General features: G+C 48.3%; 1 protein-coding gene across 2 annotated transcripts in view; it reads right to left on the bottom strand.

The window, feature by feature from the left end:
* Positions 1-16,492, bottom strand: part of fne (ELAV like RNA binding protein found in neurons) — a 173,923-nt gene that overhangs the window by 16,665 nt on the left and 140,766 nt on the right. For both annotated transcript variants that reach the window (XM_084576232.1, XM_084576231.1), the window contains exon 4: positions 15,814-15,917. In XM_084576232.1, coding sequence (XP_084432358.1) covers positions 15,814-15,917 — 104 coding nt within the window. The remainder of the gene's footprint in view (positions 1-15,813; positions 15,918-16,492) is intronic.

Consider the following 16,492-nt stretch of genomic DNA (forward strand, 5'->3'; position numbering starts at 1 on the left):
AGGAGGGGGTGGGGAGAGAGAGTAGGCAGCTGTCCCGCGCTTCAAAGCAGCAAGAAGGTTTATTAATAAAGCAAAGAAAGCAGCGTATACGCTCGTAACAAAACGCGCGACGAAGCGTGAGGAAAGCGGATTACCCGACAAAGCGACGAAATTGTAAAGCAAAAACTATATACCGACAAAAACACACCGCCCAATATCAGAGGGGCGAAGAAAAAAAAATAACACCATGACGTAACGACGCATCGGCAAAGCGAATTTGGAAGCCGGCGGAATGGTTTCAAATTTTTAATCTTCCTAGGAAGGTAAAAAGCAAAAGAAAAGCAAACGAAAAGCAACAGAAAAGCAAAAGCAAAGCAACAGAAAGGCGAAACAAAATCATTGTCGCCAGCCCAGCGCCCGACGACGTATCGGCGTGTAAAGGAATGAATCACGAAAAAAGAACGGTGCCGGAGAGAGAGTGTTTTTGAGCGCGCGCTTGCGAAACCGGCCCTGTAACGACATCGCGCGCTACATATTGGCTTTTGGACTTATTAGCCGAGGCGCGCGCTGCCGTCGCCGGTGGAGGTACGCTATTCCGTCGGCGTCCTCCTCTTCGCCGCCGTGCTGCTGCTTTTCGATATACGGCACCACGGGGCCGCGTTGACACTAGGCATTATTGGTCTTCGCAGTTATTAGATTTGTCCCCGGCGTCCCGTGGCCGTGTATTCGCTTTCTTTTTGCCTCCCTTCTGTTTCCTTATTCTTCTTGGTTTGCACTTGCAATGATAACGAGTCTTTTTTAAGCACATATATTCTTCCATACCAGTTCGGGTAGAGAAATGGAGTTTTATTAAAGAATGAAGAATTACCCGCGACAGTAGGATGTCCTCAAATGTCCAAACTCTACGTTCTGCGCATGTGCAAGCGCGTGAAAGATAAAATCCGGTAATTGGATGCATTTGAATACAGTTCAACTTTAAAACATCAGGCAGTAGAGAGACGCATATTCGGGCCTTGATATTTGTAAGTACGTTCCACGTGCGCTGAATATCTGGAAATGTAGATAAGAGGGAAAGAGAAATCTAGAGTCCATATTCCTTCCTGCTTCGGAATCAGTCAGAGGATGAATTTTCGGCCGGCTCACTCAAAGCTTGCGAGTACCATTCGAAGGAGTACTGTTTCAGGAACTCGATATAAAAGTCAAATTTGAACCTATTACCAACACCTAATTTTAATAGCAATCGGATAACGATCTAAAAAGGAGCAAGTGGAGAGTTGCGATTTGGAAAGTTATTTCAATATTCAGAATGCACCGCCAACGCAGTTGACAAATAGCAATGGTGAACCCGGTTAGGTGGTGGTAAAAATATTTTAATGAAAATGTTTATGAGGTTGTAGCGGCGGTTGGAGTCCTCAGTCCGGAACCCCATTGGCGTAGGCTGCTGTCCGCGCTCTTTCGATGAGTTCTTTTTGACCCCTTGCGTCCGAGCTGGTCAGAGCTGCCTCCCACCCCTCCGGCGTTGGCTGGTTATTAATAGTGATAAGTCTGATTTCGCTGGCATGCCCACACCATATGGTACAGGTCCGCTTTCTCTCCGCAGAATTTGCATTGTGACTTAAATGACTCTGTATCTAACGCGTGTAGTCTTCGTGGGTTGTTAAAATGTATTGCCTGTAGCTTGCGGAGGTGCACCTCCTCCCTTTTGTCTAGTGTCTTTGCCGGTGGAGGGTAGACCGTAGACAGGGGCTTAGTACGACGTGCCATGGCAATTATGTGTAAAGACGTGTAGCTTTTGAGTACTCTTTATTTTAACAGAAGTAGTACAGATTTCAATATTGCACTTGCCCGTGGGGCGTTGTTGCTGTAGTGCCCAATTTTCTGGTCCAGAGTCGCGTGTATATATACGCTATACATTGCTAGAGAGCAATCGAAGACCATGAACTTGTATTTCATCAATCACAGTAGATCCCGTTGTTAAGAACAGCGCTCAGGGGCGTCTCATTTCTACTTTGTCATATGCGTTACCGTCTCCACGTATTTGAGCTACCCTCTACGAGCAGACAGTTTTCAGCCTTTTTCACTTTTTAATCCTTCACCCTTTATTTTCCAAGCGAAAACTTCACTACGCCATGGGTGAGCCAAGCTCAACCTGGCAGGCAGTTTGACATTCAGTGAGCCAGAAATCACTGTGTGACTATACAACTTGACCATGGTACCACTTATGTCCCACCTCTTGTCCTTTGACGGCAGATAGAGCATCATGTGTTCACTCTTGTAGTTGACGGCGTCCTCTACTCCACAGTCTCGTCAATTCACTAGATACAAAGCCAAGTCTGCCCTTGTCTAAACCTAGACCAAACCAACAAAAAATCAAGCAAAACGAAGCTACGTGTCGCTTGACTAGGCCTAGCAGGGCTCTTTTTTTGTTTTTCGAACTCTAGCGTGGCCTTGACAGCGTTGCCTCCGGTCTTTGTTTGAAACGCATAGCGGATGCCGGTTCCTGATGATGAGACCTTCGTCCTTCGATTCACCACCAACAGAGAATAAGACTCATTATAGTTGCTAAGCTTCTCCCTATTATCGTAAGATTATTAGGAGTGGGTAAGAACCTGACTTGCTCCTCCACGTTCAGCCAGTCCGAACACAGGCTCCTGCGGTACGTGCACATTCAAATTTCTCGGCACTGCATTGTCCACATTTTCGGCCATAAGTCGACTAGTGACCTTTTCCCCTCTTTTTCACAAAGCAGCTCTGCGCATGCGCGCCCCTCCCCTCGTTGAAAACGAACAACCAGCCGCAGCTACAGATGCGCAGTTTTGGGCCTCCACGATCGGCGCAGCCGGAGCTGGCCTCGGAGCACATGCACAGTTCATATTCGTGATGGATGTAGGCGACCGATGGCAGTAGCTGTCAAGTACACGCGTCGCCCTTTCGCAGGCGGCTTCATCTCCCACGCACGTTTTCAAGCAGTAGCTGAGAAATTTTCATCCAGTCCGCAGAGGGCGTCACATCTTGTGAAAAAGCCGGATTCTCCAATATCCTCAAGTACAGCTTCATTGCCTCTCACCCTTTTTGCCCTCATTCATACCTCCCACTTTGCCCATTTGAGATGTCAACGTGAAAAAAAAAAAAAAAAAGCCCGCAGCAGCTTGATACGGAGTTTCACTCCGCAAAAGGTCTTCGTACGCAGGCGCCCAGCAACAGCGGGTGAAGAGTAAGGAGGCATGGGACGTGTGGCAGCAATGGAAAAGGTCGAACTTAGTGAACGACCTGTTACTAATGGATAGCGTCAGAACGCTCGTGTGGGCGATATAAGGGCAGGGTATTCGTGAGAGTTCCCGAAACGGCCACACAAAAGTTCATTAAGTAAGCGACGTGTCAGTAGAATGAAATCACGCTTTCTGCGAGGCTCTCGGGAAATATGAGAAAGCGGCAAATTCAATGCAGTTAAGATTTCCTGTAGTTCACCTTCATGTTCTGCTAAATCAAGGAGTAACCGCGGATGCTCTGACTGGCGGCCTGACGAAACAACGAAAAAAGAAAAACAAAAGAGGGTCGACCAACGATCGGGAGGTGGAGCCAAAATGACTGTAGTGACTTAAAAGCCTAATCAACAAAGAGTAAATAAAATATATAGCCTCGAGGAACAACTAAGAGACATAAGATGCAGTTAACTACGCTGCACCAGGGATTTAAAGAATATTTGTGTGGGTCAAATGCAAGAGGGAAAAAAGCAAGATGCAGCCACCACGATACAGCACCGAAGCGCCAAAGGTCGGCCGTGATGACTGCTTCGGCGACCAGGGAAACAGTCGGCAATCACACGACCGTTGCCGCTGCTAAGAACGAAGTAACCGCAAGCAAGCCACACCGGGATGGTCCGACGGATACAGCAACTGTTGCCGATTTAAGCTGCTGCAACGCTACCAACTACAAAACGACCATTACGGCCCCCGAGCCCGTTCTCAGCGACTCGCGCGCGGAACCCGAATAATTCAAGGCGAAGTCGCGCTCGTTCGCAAAAGCCAGCTGGCGAAGGGAAGAAGCACGTCGCTAGCTCCGTTAGAGGGATCATGAACGCGCAATCTGCCGCTGGCCCGGGAGAGAAAGGAAGCCAGTCCCGGCAAAAACGCGCACCATCATCAAGCCTTTCGCGGTGACGCTCGGAAAACAACGGGACACGCACACACGTTGGCACGAACAGAGAGGAAAAGGAGGAGGTGAAGGAGGAGGAAATGGCAAGGGGCGGCGAGTGCATTGCGACCGAGGCCGCTGGGGCACAAAACGAGGCGAGGCATCAACGCAGGCCCTCGGCCTCCGGGGAACGACCACGAAAAAGACATTAGAGAGGGCACGCGCGATAGCCACGGAAGCAGTGGGGGAGAGGGGCGAAAAAAAAACAATCGCAGCAAGCCTTCGCAGCGCGCTTGCGCAGCTCGCTTTTAAAAACTTCCCCACGGTTGGTTGGGGAGCAGAGTTTTCCGTCCCCTGTGGCAGGGAGGAACTTCTCTCCAGCTTCGAAAGGGGAACCGGAAGGAAGGAAGCAGCGACACGGCGGGACGGAAAAAGGAGCGTTATCCCCCTTCCTCTTGTTGCCTTTTCTTTTTTTCATCTTTCAGCTAAAAGCGTCGATCCTCTACGGTCCCTAGCGCCATAGACGGGGACCATCCTCATTGTTCTCCTCTGGACTGTACAGGAAGAGGGAAAAGTCTTAGGAAGTGGAAAGAAAAGGAACCAGCCCGAAGGGACGGCTGCGGCTTCGAGAACTCATTTCTCGCGCTATCGCCGACTGAAGACGCTAAAATGTATGTGTCTGTATGTCTGTGTGTAACGGGAGAAGAAATAAGAGCCGAGATCATCCGCGCAAGAAAGCTTAGCGAGCCTTTTCTGGCTCCCTGTAGACTCCGAAGGATTCACGACAACAGAACTATGACGAGGTAGGCTGTTAACGGTTCTGCTTTGTTTCACCTTCAGTTTTCAACGCCGCGCAGATGTAAATAAAGTGTCTTTTTAACACAACATTTAACGGTCATAGCAACGACGACGATGAACTGCTAGTGTCTTTCGCTCTCTCTCTGCACAACCATGCAGTCACTGAAAAGACACTTATAAGCCGCTATCCGTTTGCAACTTCATAGAGAGATTTAGCATATCGTATACGTACTAGCATAGACTACTTACTGGAAGCCGGAAGCATAGGCGTAGTGGCCACGACTTCCACACCTGTATGCCAGTACACGCGAGAAGAGGTCTGATAAACCGGTATACGTGTTCCCTAGCAGGTCTCTCCTGAGTCAAAACTATATAATAAGAGTTTTAGCTTGCCGGAGACACGCAGAAACATATACCGGTTTACCTGGCGCCTCCTGCACATGCGCATTTGCTAAATGGCGGGGACACAAAAGCTGCCTCTATGCCTGCGCAGGAGGGGGGCTCCGGTATATAGGTACACGTCTACATTACTACGCCTCCGCTATGCTAAACGCCTCTATTGCCATTTACGGTGCCAACACGAAGCGCCAGCCCTGTTTACTTTTCTACCAATAGTTGCTTTAAATACCGCGAAACCTTAATCGCCGCTTTCAGGTAAAAGGTCGAATCACCTCGAAGCACCACTTTCACAAAGAAAAAAGCCGTTTTAATTGTGGACTACTAACGCGCTACTGTGTCACCGAAAATCCTCCTGCCGTAATGCCGTCGATTCATTTCATCTGTAGTAGTAAAACTGCATAGCTCCCGAGTCCCCTTAACAACACCGGCTGACGCAAACATTCGTCCTTAAATGGAAAATGCAGTAAGGTATATGTCTACGGCGATGACAAAGACAGACTGCGCTGCAGCCTTCGCTCCGTGTGCAGTAAGCGTAAGAGGACTCCTGAGAACTGCTTTTGTTTCTTTCGTCGTACGGTCTTCAGAGAGTCAGAGCGCAGCCTCGGCTCGGCCTATCTGTCAGCAACATCCGCGCCGCCTCACCACCAGCGCCAGACCCAGTCTGGACAAACCATTTAGCCCGTAGCCATGAACACTTTTGGCGACGCACCAATGAAAGGAGAGATTTCCTCTGCCTGTGCTTTCTTGCATCACTAGCAAAGAACCGAAGACCCTGACAAAGATGGCGCGACATTCAGCGCAGCAGGCTCTCTCTCCTCCCTTTGCTTTTTCTCGCCGGCAAAAAAGAAGCCGCGAATCGCCGCCAATTTCCCTCGCCTTCGTCTTCTCGGTTTCTTATCTTGCCTCGGGCTCGCAGAGCGGCTCCTTTCTGTCGTTCGGCGCCGGACGGATATGACTGTCCGTTGTTCCTTTCACTGAAACGCTTCCGTTACCGAAGCGACCACCGTGCTTGTTTGCTTCTTTTGTTTCATCTACACGAACCGTTTCGACGGCAGCAGGGAGAGTTTTATAGACCACGTGACTTCTAGCGTCGCACCACACCGCCGGCTTATGTATTTCGAAACTATAGAGATTAAGGCAACAGCCTTCCAGCCACTCTCCTTGTGCCTGATCGACTACCAGCAGCCAGACTTTGTTTTATTCCCGATTCAGCGTTACTGAGCTTGGTGCAAGGAACCTTCCCCGCAGGCTTCCTTGGCGATGGAGGAGCCGCCACAGATTGCCCAGTGAGCGGAGGAAGCTGTTCTTACCTCAGCGCTCCGGCCGCGATCGCTCGCATTCTACACGAGCCGAACGTAAAGCGTGACTGCGGCTACATACAACATCCGACGCCGGCATAGAAACTGCTTGCCTTATATTTCTTATCACTCAGAACGCTTCCTCGATTTAGTAAAGCCAAGCTGTAAACGAGGTGGCCCGAAACAGGGACAAGGCCGCGAGCTCTGGAAAAGAAAAAAAGAAATAGAGGGAAAGAGGCGGCGATGGAGCAGGCCAGGTTAGGGAATAAGCGCCAGTTGAAACCCTGTTTCGACTGAAGTAAAGAAAGGCTCGTGGACACGGCATGTAATAATGTCACTATAGTGGAAGTGGTTGCGAGAGCAGGAACACGTTGTAGTTCGCAGCGGGGACTAAGGTGGGTGGGTGGGTGAGGATAGAAATCCTGCACATATAACAGGGTGGTTTTAAATTCACGACGCTATAGAGTAACTGATCCCGTCTTCGTGAGCCACTTGCGGATCCTTGTTCGCGTATGCGCACTCTGATGGTCGCATATTGCTAAAATATTTAATATATACCTAGAATAATTATCCCACTCATCTCATCAGCATCTTATTAGCATCAGCAAGCTACCGTATTGGATGAAATACTACCCCATATAGATACCAACAACCGCTTTAAAGTCATGCGAACGCGCCTTGCATGACCTATATAGGACAATGCGTCTAAGATCGGATCCAAGGTTTCGATTAAGGAACGCTGCATTACAATATCACCTTCCCATCCTCGGACATCCTTCACATGATATGGAACTCCAAAAAGAAATTAAAAAAATATAAAGCTCGACCACTCAGCCAAGCGGAGTGGGAGGCAGAGCTGGCCCACACGGGTCTCAATCAGACTGCGGGCGCAGTCTGCTCACCAGAGCCTGGGAGGTGGCCCAAGCCAATGGTATCCTGGACTGAGGAAACCACCCACACTATTCCGTTACCCAATTAAAGTTTCCTCTCTCTCTCTCTCTCTCTCTCCGATGTCACCTCTTGTCAACCTTGTGTTGTCTTGTGGTGTCACGTGACTACAAGACCAATCAGCGCAAAGCAATGTAACCTGCCCACTACAATCTGCCAGAACCGTGCCTGTTTTTGCGCTCAAAGGAGACGACGCCCTACTTCCATAAAATGTGGCTGCAGCTTGCACACGACGAAGTTTAATTGCAAGTAATCGATTAATAACTCGGTGCGAGCTTGTTGGGCGATTCTTTGTAAAACGTGGCAGCGCAAGAAAAACAAAAAAGGCGGACACATGAGAAAGTCCTGAAACCAAAGCATTTTCGTCGCGGCCGCAAAATGAAGCCGTGACGGCACAATTAAAGGTTAATTGTTTTTTTTTTATTTTGTTTTTCTAACGCTTCGAAATGGTTGCTTCTCACAGCAAGCAACTATTTCAGGGCATTTCACGACCATTTAGTCTTGAACGGTGATAAGACGGCCTCATGTGGCGACTGAGACAAAAATCCTTTGGCTTGAAGAAATTTGACGAAGACTGAACATATGACGACAGAACAAGCACCGAGTTGGTAATTCAGCGCTTTTCGTGTCGCCTATGGCCTTCTCTAGTGTCCCCGTTTCCTTTGCGCAGCCGCTTTTGACAGTCAACTAAAAGCTGTTGGGAGACACCTTTATCTACCACTGGACTTGGGCTGGCGGCGACAATGTGAGCGCCGCGGAGGGCAGCGTTTCCCTGCGCTATTAAAACATGCCGCCGAAGTCTCTGCGGTACCAGATCCTCGAAGCAATGTGTCGACTTTCGTAGGACCTCTGCAAGCACGCTCAACGCGACTCTAATTTCCAGTAGCATAGCATAATGGCTAGTTGGGATTGCATCTTGATATGACGTAACAGTTCATTTAAATAAATTACCAGGAATACAGAGACATCAGCTTCTGTTCCACGGGTAGATATTATACCGTGTTGTTTGTGTTCAGAATTACGTTTAATCATATATTGTATTAATTTTGTGTGCAATTTATTATTATTATTATTATTATTATTATTATTATTATTATTATTATTATTATTATTATTATTATTATTATTATTATTATTATTATTATTATCAAGTATTCTGTTTCACTATTAATAATTTTTTTTTCTTTTTTGCGGTGTCTACGTTCCATCATGAAGTCGCAAGTCAGCGCTTCTGAATGTCCCTTCTATACCTGGTTCTCTGAGTGCGCTGGTATGTCATATCGAAATGATTTCCAGTTTCAAATGAGAGAGAAAAATAACAGGCTACAATCTGTCTCCCTTCTCTCCATATTTCTTTCTTTGAAACCGATTAACAGGTAGTGAAGCAAAAAGGGCACCTCATGGAGCCATTTTTTATTTTTGAGAAAAATTATATACTCCTATTTACAAGTTTCCATTTTAAGTTCGTATGCCGACCTGTCGGTAAGTGCATACGTACTGGTATGGGAAGAAAACAAAAGACCCGAAAAAGAAAAAAAAAAACGGAGGCCCGTTAGTTCCCCACACGGATACGAGGAAGCCATTTACCCAGCTATCGATAACCACTACGAACTTCGACCGCCGCAAAGGAAAGGAAAACTACCTGGATTCCATTTAGGACAGAGAGAGCTGCATGTATTAGGAAACAAGCCACCGTTCCAGGTTTCGCAGTAAAAACCTGAAGAAAAGCGCGTGCTTTCGCCTTGGATGTAATGCGCGAAATCGGTAGCCGATGATCGCCTAAGGGAACACTGAAGATCTTGGAAGAGAACTACTGCTAACGAAAGCAGGAAATGGAAGAGAGTAAGGTTCAAACACAGTATAGCTAGCAGCCCACAGCGTATGTTCTAAAGGACTCAATGGGTTTCTACTTGCATGTATAGCAGCTGTTGACAGCCTTAAGACAATGGGATTCTACTGGCATGTATAGCGGCTGTTGACAGCCTTATGAAGACTCATGGTGTGCCTCTAACAGCCTGGCCACGTGCTGGTTACGAAACGATGGTGGCGGTGGTGGTGAAAATGTTTATTGATTCTTGAGCCTTATTGTCTGTATTGATGGGTCGCTCGATATCACGTAGGGTGGCCAGGAGCTTGTGGCTCTCAGCGACTCAGAGTCCAGCCCACCAGCTCCACGTGTGCAGCTGGGCGCGAGCTGGACACCGCGATCTACCATCGCTCAATGTCTGTTAGTTGCCGATTGCGGGGTGGCTGGAGCTAAGAGCACATTAGGCAGGGACATCGATAATCCAGCCAGCGTACTGCGATTTCAAACACAAGAAGTCTACAGTAAAATACTTTAGAGGAATCTCCCAAGGTGGAGTAGATTTCTCGTTAAGGAGTAGTTACTCATTGTCATCCACCCAAGCGCAGTCATACGGCTACAAAGGAAAGCTATACAACTTTCTCAAAAACTTCGTAGTTAAAAATTCGTCCTGATCTGGGGATCGAACCCGGCACCACCGCCTGTCCGGGGCAGTCGCTCTACCGACTGACCTAACAAGGACGGCCAGCAGATGAGAAGGTAAGGCGAGAGCGAATTGATCTATAACTCGAAGTGGGAAAATATTTGACCAACACCCTAAAATATTTGACCAACATCATTCCCACTTCGCTAGAAATGAAGCTAGAAACGAAGGAAAAATCCCGCAGCTTCCAGTGATGAGTGCACGCCAATCAACCGTAATGGCTACCACTCTGAATATATCTATATATTGCTCTTTCTTTCTTTCTTTCTTTGCTTCTTTCTTTCTTTCCAATCAAACAATATATATTTGAGGAACAGATGGGAGTAAAACGTCGTTTATTCTGCTTGACAAATCTCCTATCCCAGCATTACATGGAAGCAGCGGACACTTTCGAATGCAAAAATTATGCCAAGGGCCAGATTCAAACTGCCCTCAAGAATCGGCATTCTTTCGTTCCTGCAGAGTTGCGCCATCGTGACGCACGTGCTTGCCGATCTGACTGAAAATCCACTGCGCTGCGTATTTCGACAAAAGGAAGTCGACAGGCGAGACAAAAAAAAAAAAAAAAAGAAAGCTTTACCGCGACACCTGCCGCGGCATATCTCAATTTCATCTGACCGCGCTTCCCTGAACAAGCAGTTCCGATTCGGCCAAAAGTTGACAGGCGAAGACTCACGGCGAAGCAAAAAGCGTTGCCCACACGAACAGCGAACGATTACATTAGTGAGTCCACGTCACGAGCCTCGTCCGTGGCCAGGGAGCGCGTAGTTACGCAAGGACAACTAGCGGCGACACAGACGCGAGCAACGGCAGGCAGATGCGTGCGTGAAGGACAAAGGGAAGAGGAGGACGACGATGACGGGAGAGGAGGGAATTCGTCCCTGGGATTCGGGAAAGAGGGATGACTGTCAGGGGCAGAAAAGAGGCGAAGGGCATGACAGGGAAACGCTCCCTCCCTGCCTCCCTCCCTCCCATCCCCCATCGTGGTGTGCAGTAAAGCGGCGCCGGGACACCACGTGCTCTAGTGCAGCCCGAGCGCGCAGCACACGAGGCGGAGCGACGAGTCGACGACACGAGTCGAGAGAGGCTCCTCTGTACGGGGCACGGCAGCAACGGCGCCGCCCGCGGGACGGAATACGAAAATGGGGAAAAAAGGAAAGAAGATAACCGCAAGCGATAGACGGAGTAAAAAGAGGCAGTGCGCACAGGAGAAAAATTAGGGTAATAAAGGAAAAAATTAACTGAAGAGAGAAAGACAGCGGAGCAGGATGGGAGAGAATTGAGAGTGTAGAGGACAAGTCGATGGAGGCAGAGGGGACATGTCCGTGAGACGGAGGGAGAGAGAGAAAGCGTTGCGGAGGGGGAGGACAAAAACGTTGCCATGGCGACGCATTGATTAGGGAAGAAGAAACCTCGCGGCTCGATTGGGGCGACGGCGGCTAGCGCCGGGTAGCTAGACGGCAATGCGCGTCTTTTCGAAGTTCGTGGCGGCGGCGGCGGCGGCGGGGCTGGCGGCGGCAGCTCTTGCTCCCTCCCTTTTGATGCTGTGCGCGAATTTCTGCTCCTGCCCTTTTTCCCCATTCCGCGCGTTATGAGCGCTTCACTCAATTTTCTCCACGTTGTTGAGATCTGGCTTTTTTTTTTCTTCCCTGCCGTTTCCTTTGTCGTTAGCGGGGTACACGCTATTGCTGCCTGAAGAAGAATGCTTTTTTTTTTCAGGTTCTGTGCAATAACGCACTTTTTATTGCCCTTCATCCAATCTCCTACTTCAATCTTTATTTTAAAGCATGGAATACTTTAGAGCGAACACGAACACGTGCGGGCGCGTTTTACTTCGCGAATACGGAGCGGCTCTATTCTATGCCTTTACAGGCCGTAGCAGCTTCCGGACCATTGCTATCGTTTGAAACCATTTTCACGACACGTGCAGATAGAAAGCTCGGCTTGTTGACTTTCTAAGCAAACAAAAAGTTTGGCGTAAAAAAAAAGTAAAAAGAGGGCTTTTAACCTAGATAGAGCGCACTTTTAAAATGTAGCCAGGCGGAAAGATTTGCGCTCAGCCTCCGGCGTTCTGACGCACGTAACGCCTGCCGCAGCTTCGTGTCGTAAAATCCACCGTTAAATTCTAGAAAGGTACAAAGAGGATGACCAACTAAAAGATGTGTCCAAAATATCGACTACCAGTATTGCCCGACCCGTTGCACTGGGTGAACACGTGATCTCGACTCTGGGAACACACGAGGAAATGCAACCGAGATCTGTTAGAGTGGCTATTTACTGCATTTTTCCATATGGAACATCTCTTGAGCATCCAGCACAAATGATCTGAGAGTGTATTTTCTTTCGTCTGACAAGAGACATTTGCACCAAGGACTGAATCGTGGGTACGGTCCTAAAGACGGTGGACGCATTTCGCTGAATATGGAAGCGCATGCATCATGGTCCAAGGGTGACACAACTCTAAATGATAACACGAAGCAAACTAAACGCGTGAACTTTCGCGCGTTTACTAAAATCGCAGAGCCCACCAAAAGTACTCCACACGTCTTTGTATACTCCGATGCTCTCACGTGCTTCCCACTAAAAGGTAACCCTAACAAGCAAGATTCCATTAGAGACGCTCGCCGCCTGCAATATTCTAATCATGGGCATCATGCGCAGCACGGATGAAAACAATTTAGTAAAGTATAGGTAGGACAGCGAAGAGCGCAAATAGGGGGTAAAAAAAATCGAGTCAAGAATACTTATTCGTTTGACCCTAGTCTATTGATTAATGCAAAACGGTGATAAGAAAAGACGAAAGCGGCATTTGGGAATAAAGCAATTTATGAGCACTAGACGACAAAAGTAATGCCAGTGCTCATTAGTTCCGCACTTCTTTCCAAGGTTGAAGAGAAATAAGATATACCTGGCGTAACGTTTCCACATATACTGAACGAATCAAGTACTCGACATCATTCGCGAAAGGTACATAGCGCCAATGACAGCGGATTCCTGCCTATCCCTAACGCGACAAGCAAAGATTCGCCGGGTAGAGGCACGGGCAGAGAAACAAACAACGACAGATCAGGCAGATCGAATCTCTAATGGACAGGAGAATGATAGGGAGAAAAGGAAACAATGCCAACGGGGCGCCGAGCACAGAAGAAAGCTGCATCTCAGCAGGCACTCGAGCCAGTCAACATACTACGCGCGCACACGTGCCCCCAAAAAAATCGAGAGGCCGAGAACTGAGAGGACAGTTAGGAAAGAGACAAGGCGCGCGCAACCAGCCAGTAATGAGCCTGAAGAAGTGACACAGAAAAGGGCAGCAGAAAAAAGAACGAACAAGGAGTGCTCTGGTTCTTCGACGACCAATAGGATCAGAAGAGGCAAAAAGAAGCGGCGACTGCGGCTCTGGCGAAGATTTCCGCCAGGACGCGAGTACCGAGGGAAGAAAGCCGCAGCCGCGGAAAAGAAAATGCAACACCGATCCCCAAATAGGGACGGCACGCCGCACAAACACCAAAACGAAAAGGGCGCTGTCATAGGAAGCTTGAATAAGACCGGGTGCTCCGAAATGGGCTCGCAGAGAAGAGCAAAACAGAAAAGGAAGAACCGAATAAAAGGCGGTCGCCTCCGATCACGTGAGCGAGTTCCAGTGACAAATAGCGAATCCAGCCACGGGGTTGGCCGCGCCAGCGCCAGTGTAATGGTCTGGAGAAAGGAATGACGCCTGTCCCGACAAAGGGATGAACGCCTGGTATATATACCGCTACTCGGGAGAGAAGAAGGGACTGGCAAGAAAAACTATAGAAAAAGACGAACAATAGAAGCGAAAAAAAAAAAAAAGCCCATGAAGCGTCTTCAGCGCTGCCATCACCGCAGTCGTCTCCCTCCGCTCTCTCCTTTCCCAATTCGGGATCTGTCGCTCTCGATCCCGGGTTGTCCAAGTGCCGGCCTTTGTCTCCGGGCCCGTCTTCTGTTCTCCCTGGCCATTAGGTATTAAGCTGGGCGTTTTCCGGCCCGTCGTTTTTCCGCCCTTTGTCGGCGCTATATCGCCTCAGGGCGGCCGCTAGTCGCTGTGGAGCGGCAAGAAATGGGACCGAACATGCTCCGTAGTCGCGGAGACGTACAGAGGAACAATGAGGAGAACCTACCGCCCCTCTGCCGACAGTCGGGCTGCGCCCACGCCGAGCCCCGGGACAGGCTTCCACAGAGCCACTAACCGAATTGCAGAAACGAAAGCCGCACAGCTGCTCCCGAAGTTCGACTTTATGAAGTACGTGCATGGACCGTACTAACCTAACTATAAACTAAGCAGTGTGGCGGGGCGCGACACTGGTCAGTTGGAACCCAAGAAAAAGTTAGGGGATGTTGTTCTTCCCTGATGTAGGGCCTTTTAAGAAAGTTGTACTGCGAATGCTTTTTCTGCGCCTCCATGACAAAATATCAACTTCCTGAGCGACACCAAAGCACACATTCAGTCTACAAAGGCTATGTAGGTGCCTATGCATAGTTGGGACTACAAGGGCATTTCGCGACAAGAATTATTTACCAAACAATGTCGACGGACGCGGCGCTGGGATTGCTTTTCGAATACAAGCCAAAAGAATAATCACTTGCCGATCGCCACTACCACTATGTTGCAATCGTTTTCACATTAGTAAAGGTTCCCCTTTACCTTGAAAAAATAAAACTGCGTTAATTTAGTTCTGTGGCACAAAGAAAAGCTTTCTTTAAACAGTGAGTTCACTGGCTATTACTTCGCATTTCACGCAAGGCAAACTGCACACACCTGGGCATATGCCAAACATCAATGGTGACTGATTTTAAACAGGTTCCATTGAGCCAAGCTTGAGCTGTCATTCGATTTCGAACTGTCCCTTATACAAATTCACGGTCGTCTCTGATATTCATTTTGAAGACAAAATATGCGCCACTTAAGCCGCTGTTCCCGGTTCTTCATCTTTCACACATGCAGCAGAAATGGAATCTTCCTGGGATGAAAGAGTGAGAAAGAAGGAGGTGCACAGCATTTCCGCGGGTATTGTGCACCTAAAATGTTCGTAGTTTGTACGCTATTATTTTTTCTCATTAAAAATCAAGTTTATACGATTTTAATAATAAGCAGCCAACCAAAACTGTGTTGTAAGGTAGAAATCGAAATTTAAAAAAAAATTGGTAAGCTGAATACCCGTTTTTACGAAGAGCCCCGAAATGATGCATTCGTTAAGGGAAAGCCTTTAATGGCTAATACTGTCGTCGACAAACGCTCTCCATGCGAGCAGCGCACCTGATTTGTCGACAGAGAAGTGACGTCACCAGCCGCCAAATTCGAAGCAAGCAACAAGAAGTCTCATCTTATCTAGCTGTTCCTGCCATCTGCAATCCCACACCTGAACGCGTTCCAAGGAAAGCCACGCGACAGGAGCGACAGGAGCGGAGAAAGCGTAACAGATACAGTGCCTTCCCTTTCCTGCAAAACTAATTAAAATTGCACGTAACACTGCAACGCCATTAAAAGGCAAACAATGACAGGCAAATGATAGGAGAGGAAGGATAGGCTTTCGCCATTCTCCTCTTAAAGGACATCCAAGAGACCCTCTATTTATTTTCTTTTTTGCTTGACTAGTTTGTCCAGCAGTGTCTAACAGAACGCGAAAACAGCGCAGCTCTATTTTTTACCTAAGGAACACACAAAGACGGACAATAACCCCCAAGTGATCTTCACTATCCAGCAGAAAGGGCTCGAAATGCCGACGACTCACCTTTATGGTCTTGTTCTGTAATCGCAGTCCGTTCAGCGTGTTGATTGCTTTCTCGGCGTCCTCCGGACGGACGTAGTTCACGAAGCCATAGCCTAGGCTCTGACCTGCAAGCCAGGAAAGGGCGTCTGAAACATGCGCAACACTCTCCCATCACAGTATACGATTGCACATCAGATGGTACAACAAAAGGTAAGACGCCTGTAGATCTAAAGTTACAGAGCACCACCCACACAGAGAATCGTTCAGCAGGCGAGGACGCACTTGTCAGCGGTCGCGTGTCAGTTACTCCTCGATTTCGAGCCCTATATAGACCCGCACTGGTTTACACGGAGCTCAAGTTCAACCACGATTTCGACAGTGGTTTCTCACTGTCGAACACATTACCTACAACGGGTTAAGGCAACCACGTATTACCTGCGTCGTGTTATTAGAGTCAGTTTGCGGTAAACTCTTTTTATAGGTTAACGAGATCCTACAGCGATCGAGAAAGCTTACACCAATCACCAACCCCATTAGGCTCGTACCTAGTCAGCACAAATCATGTGCCAAGTATTAAAAGTACGTTGGTCACGTCTGGCCCAAGATAGGGCCAGTACATTGGCAACGTAATCGAAAGCGCGGGCCAATGTTTTGTGCTGACTGGGTAGGCACTCATCTGTCTTAGCCAATGACTAACCAT

The sequence above is a fragment of the Amblyomma maculatum genome, chromosome 8 (assembly GCF_055883805.1).
Source record: "Amblyomma maculatum isolate TAMU_Amacu chromosome 8, ASM5588380v1, whole genome shotgun sequence".
Classification (NCBI taxonomy): Eukaryota; Metazoa; Arthropoda; class Arachnida; order Ixodida; family Ixodidae; genus Amblyomma; species Amblyomma maculatum.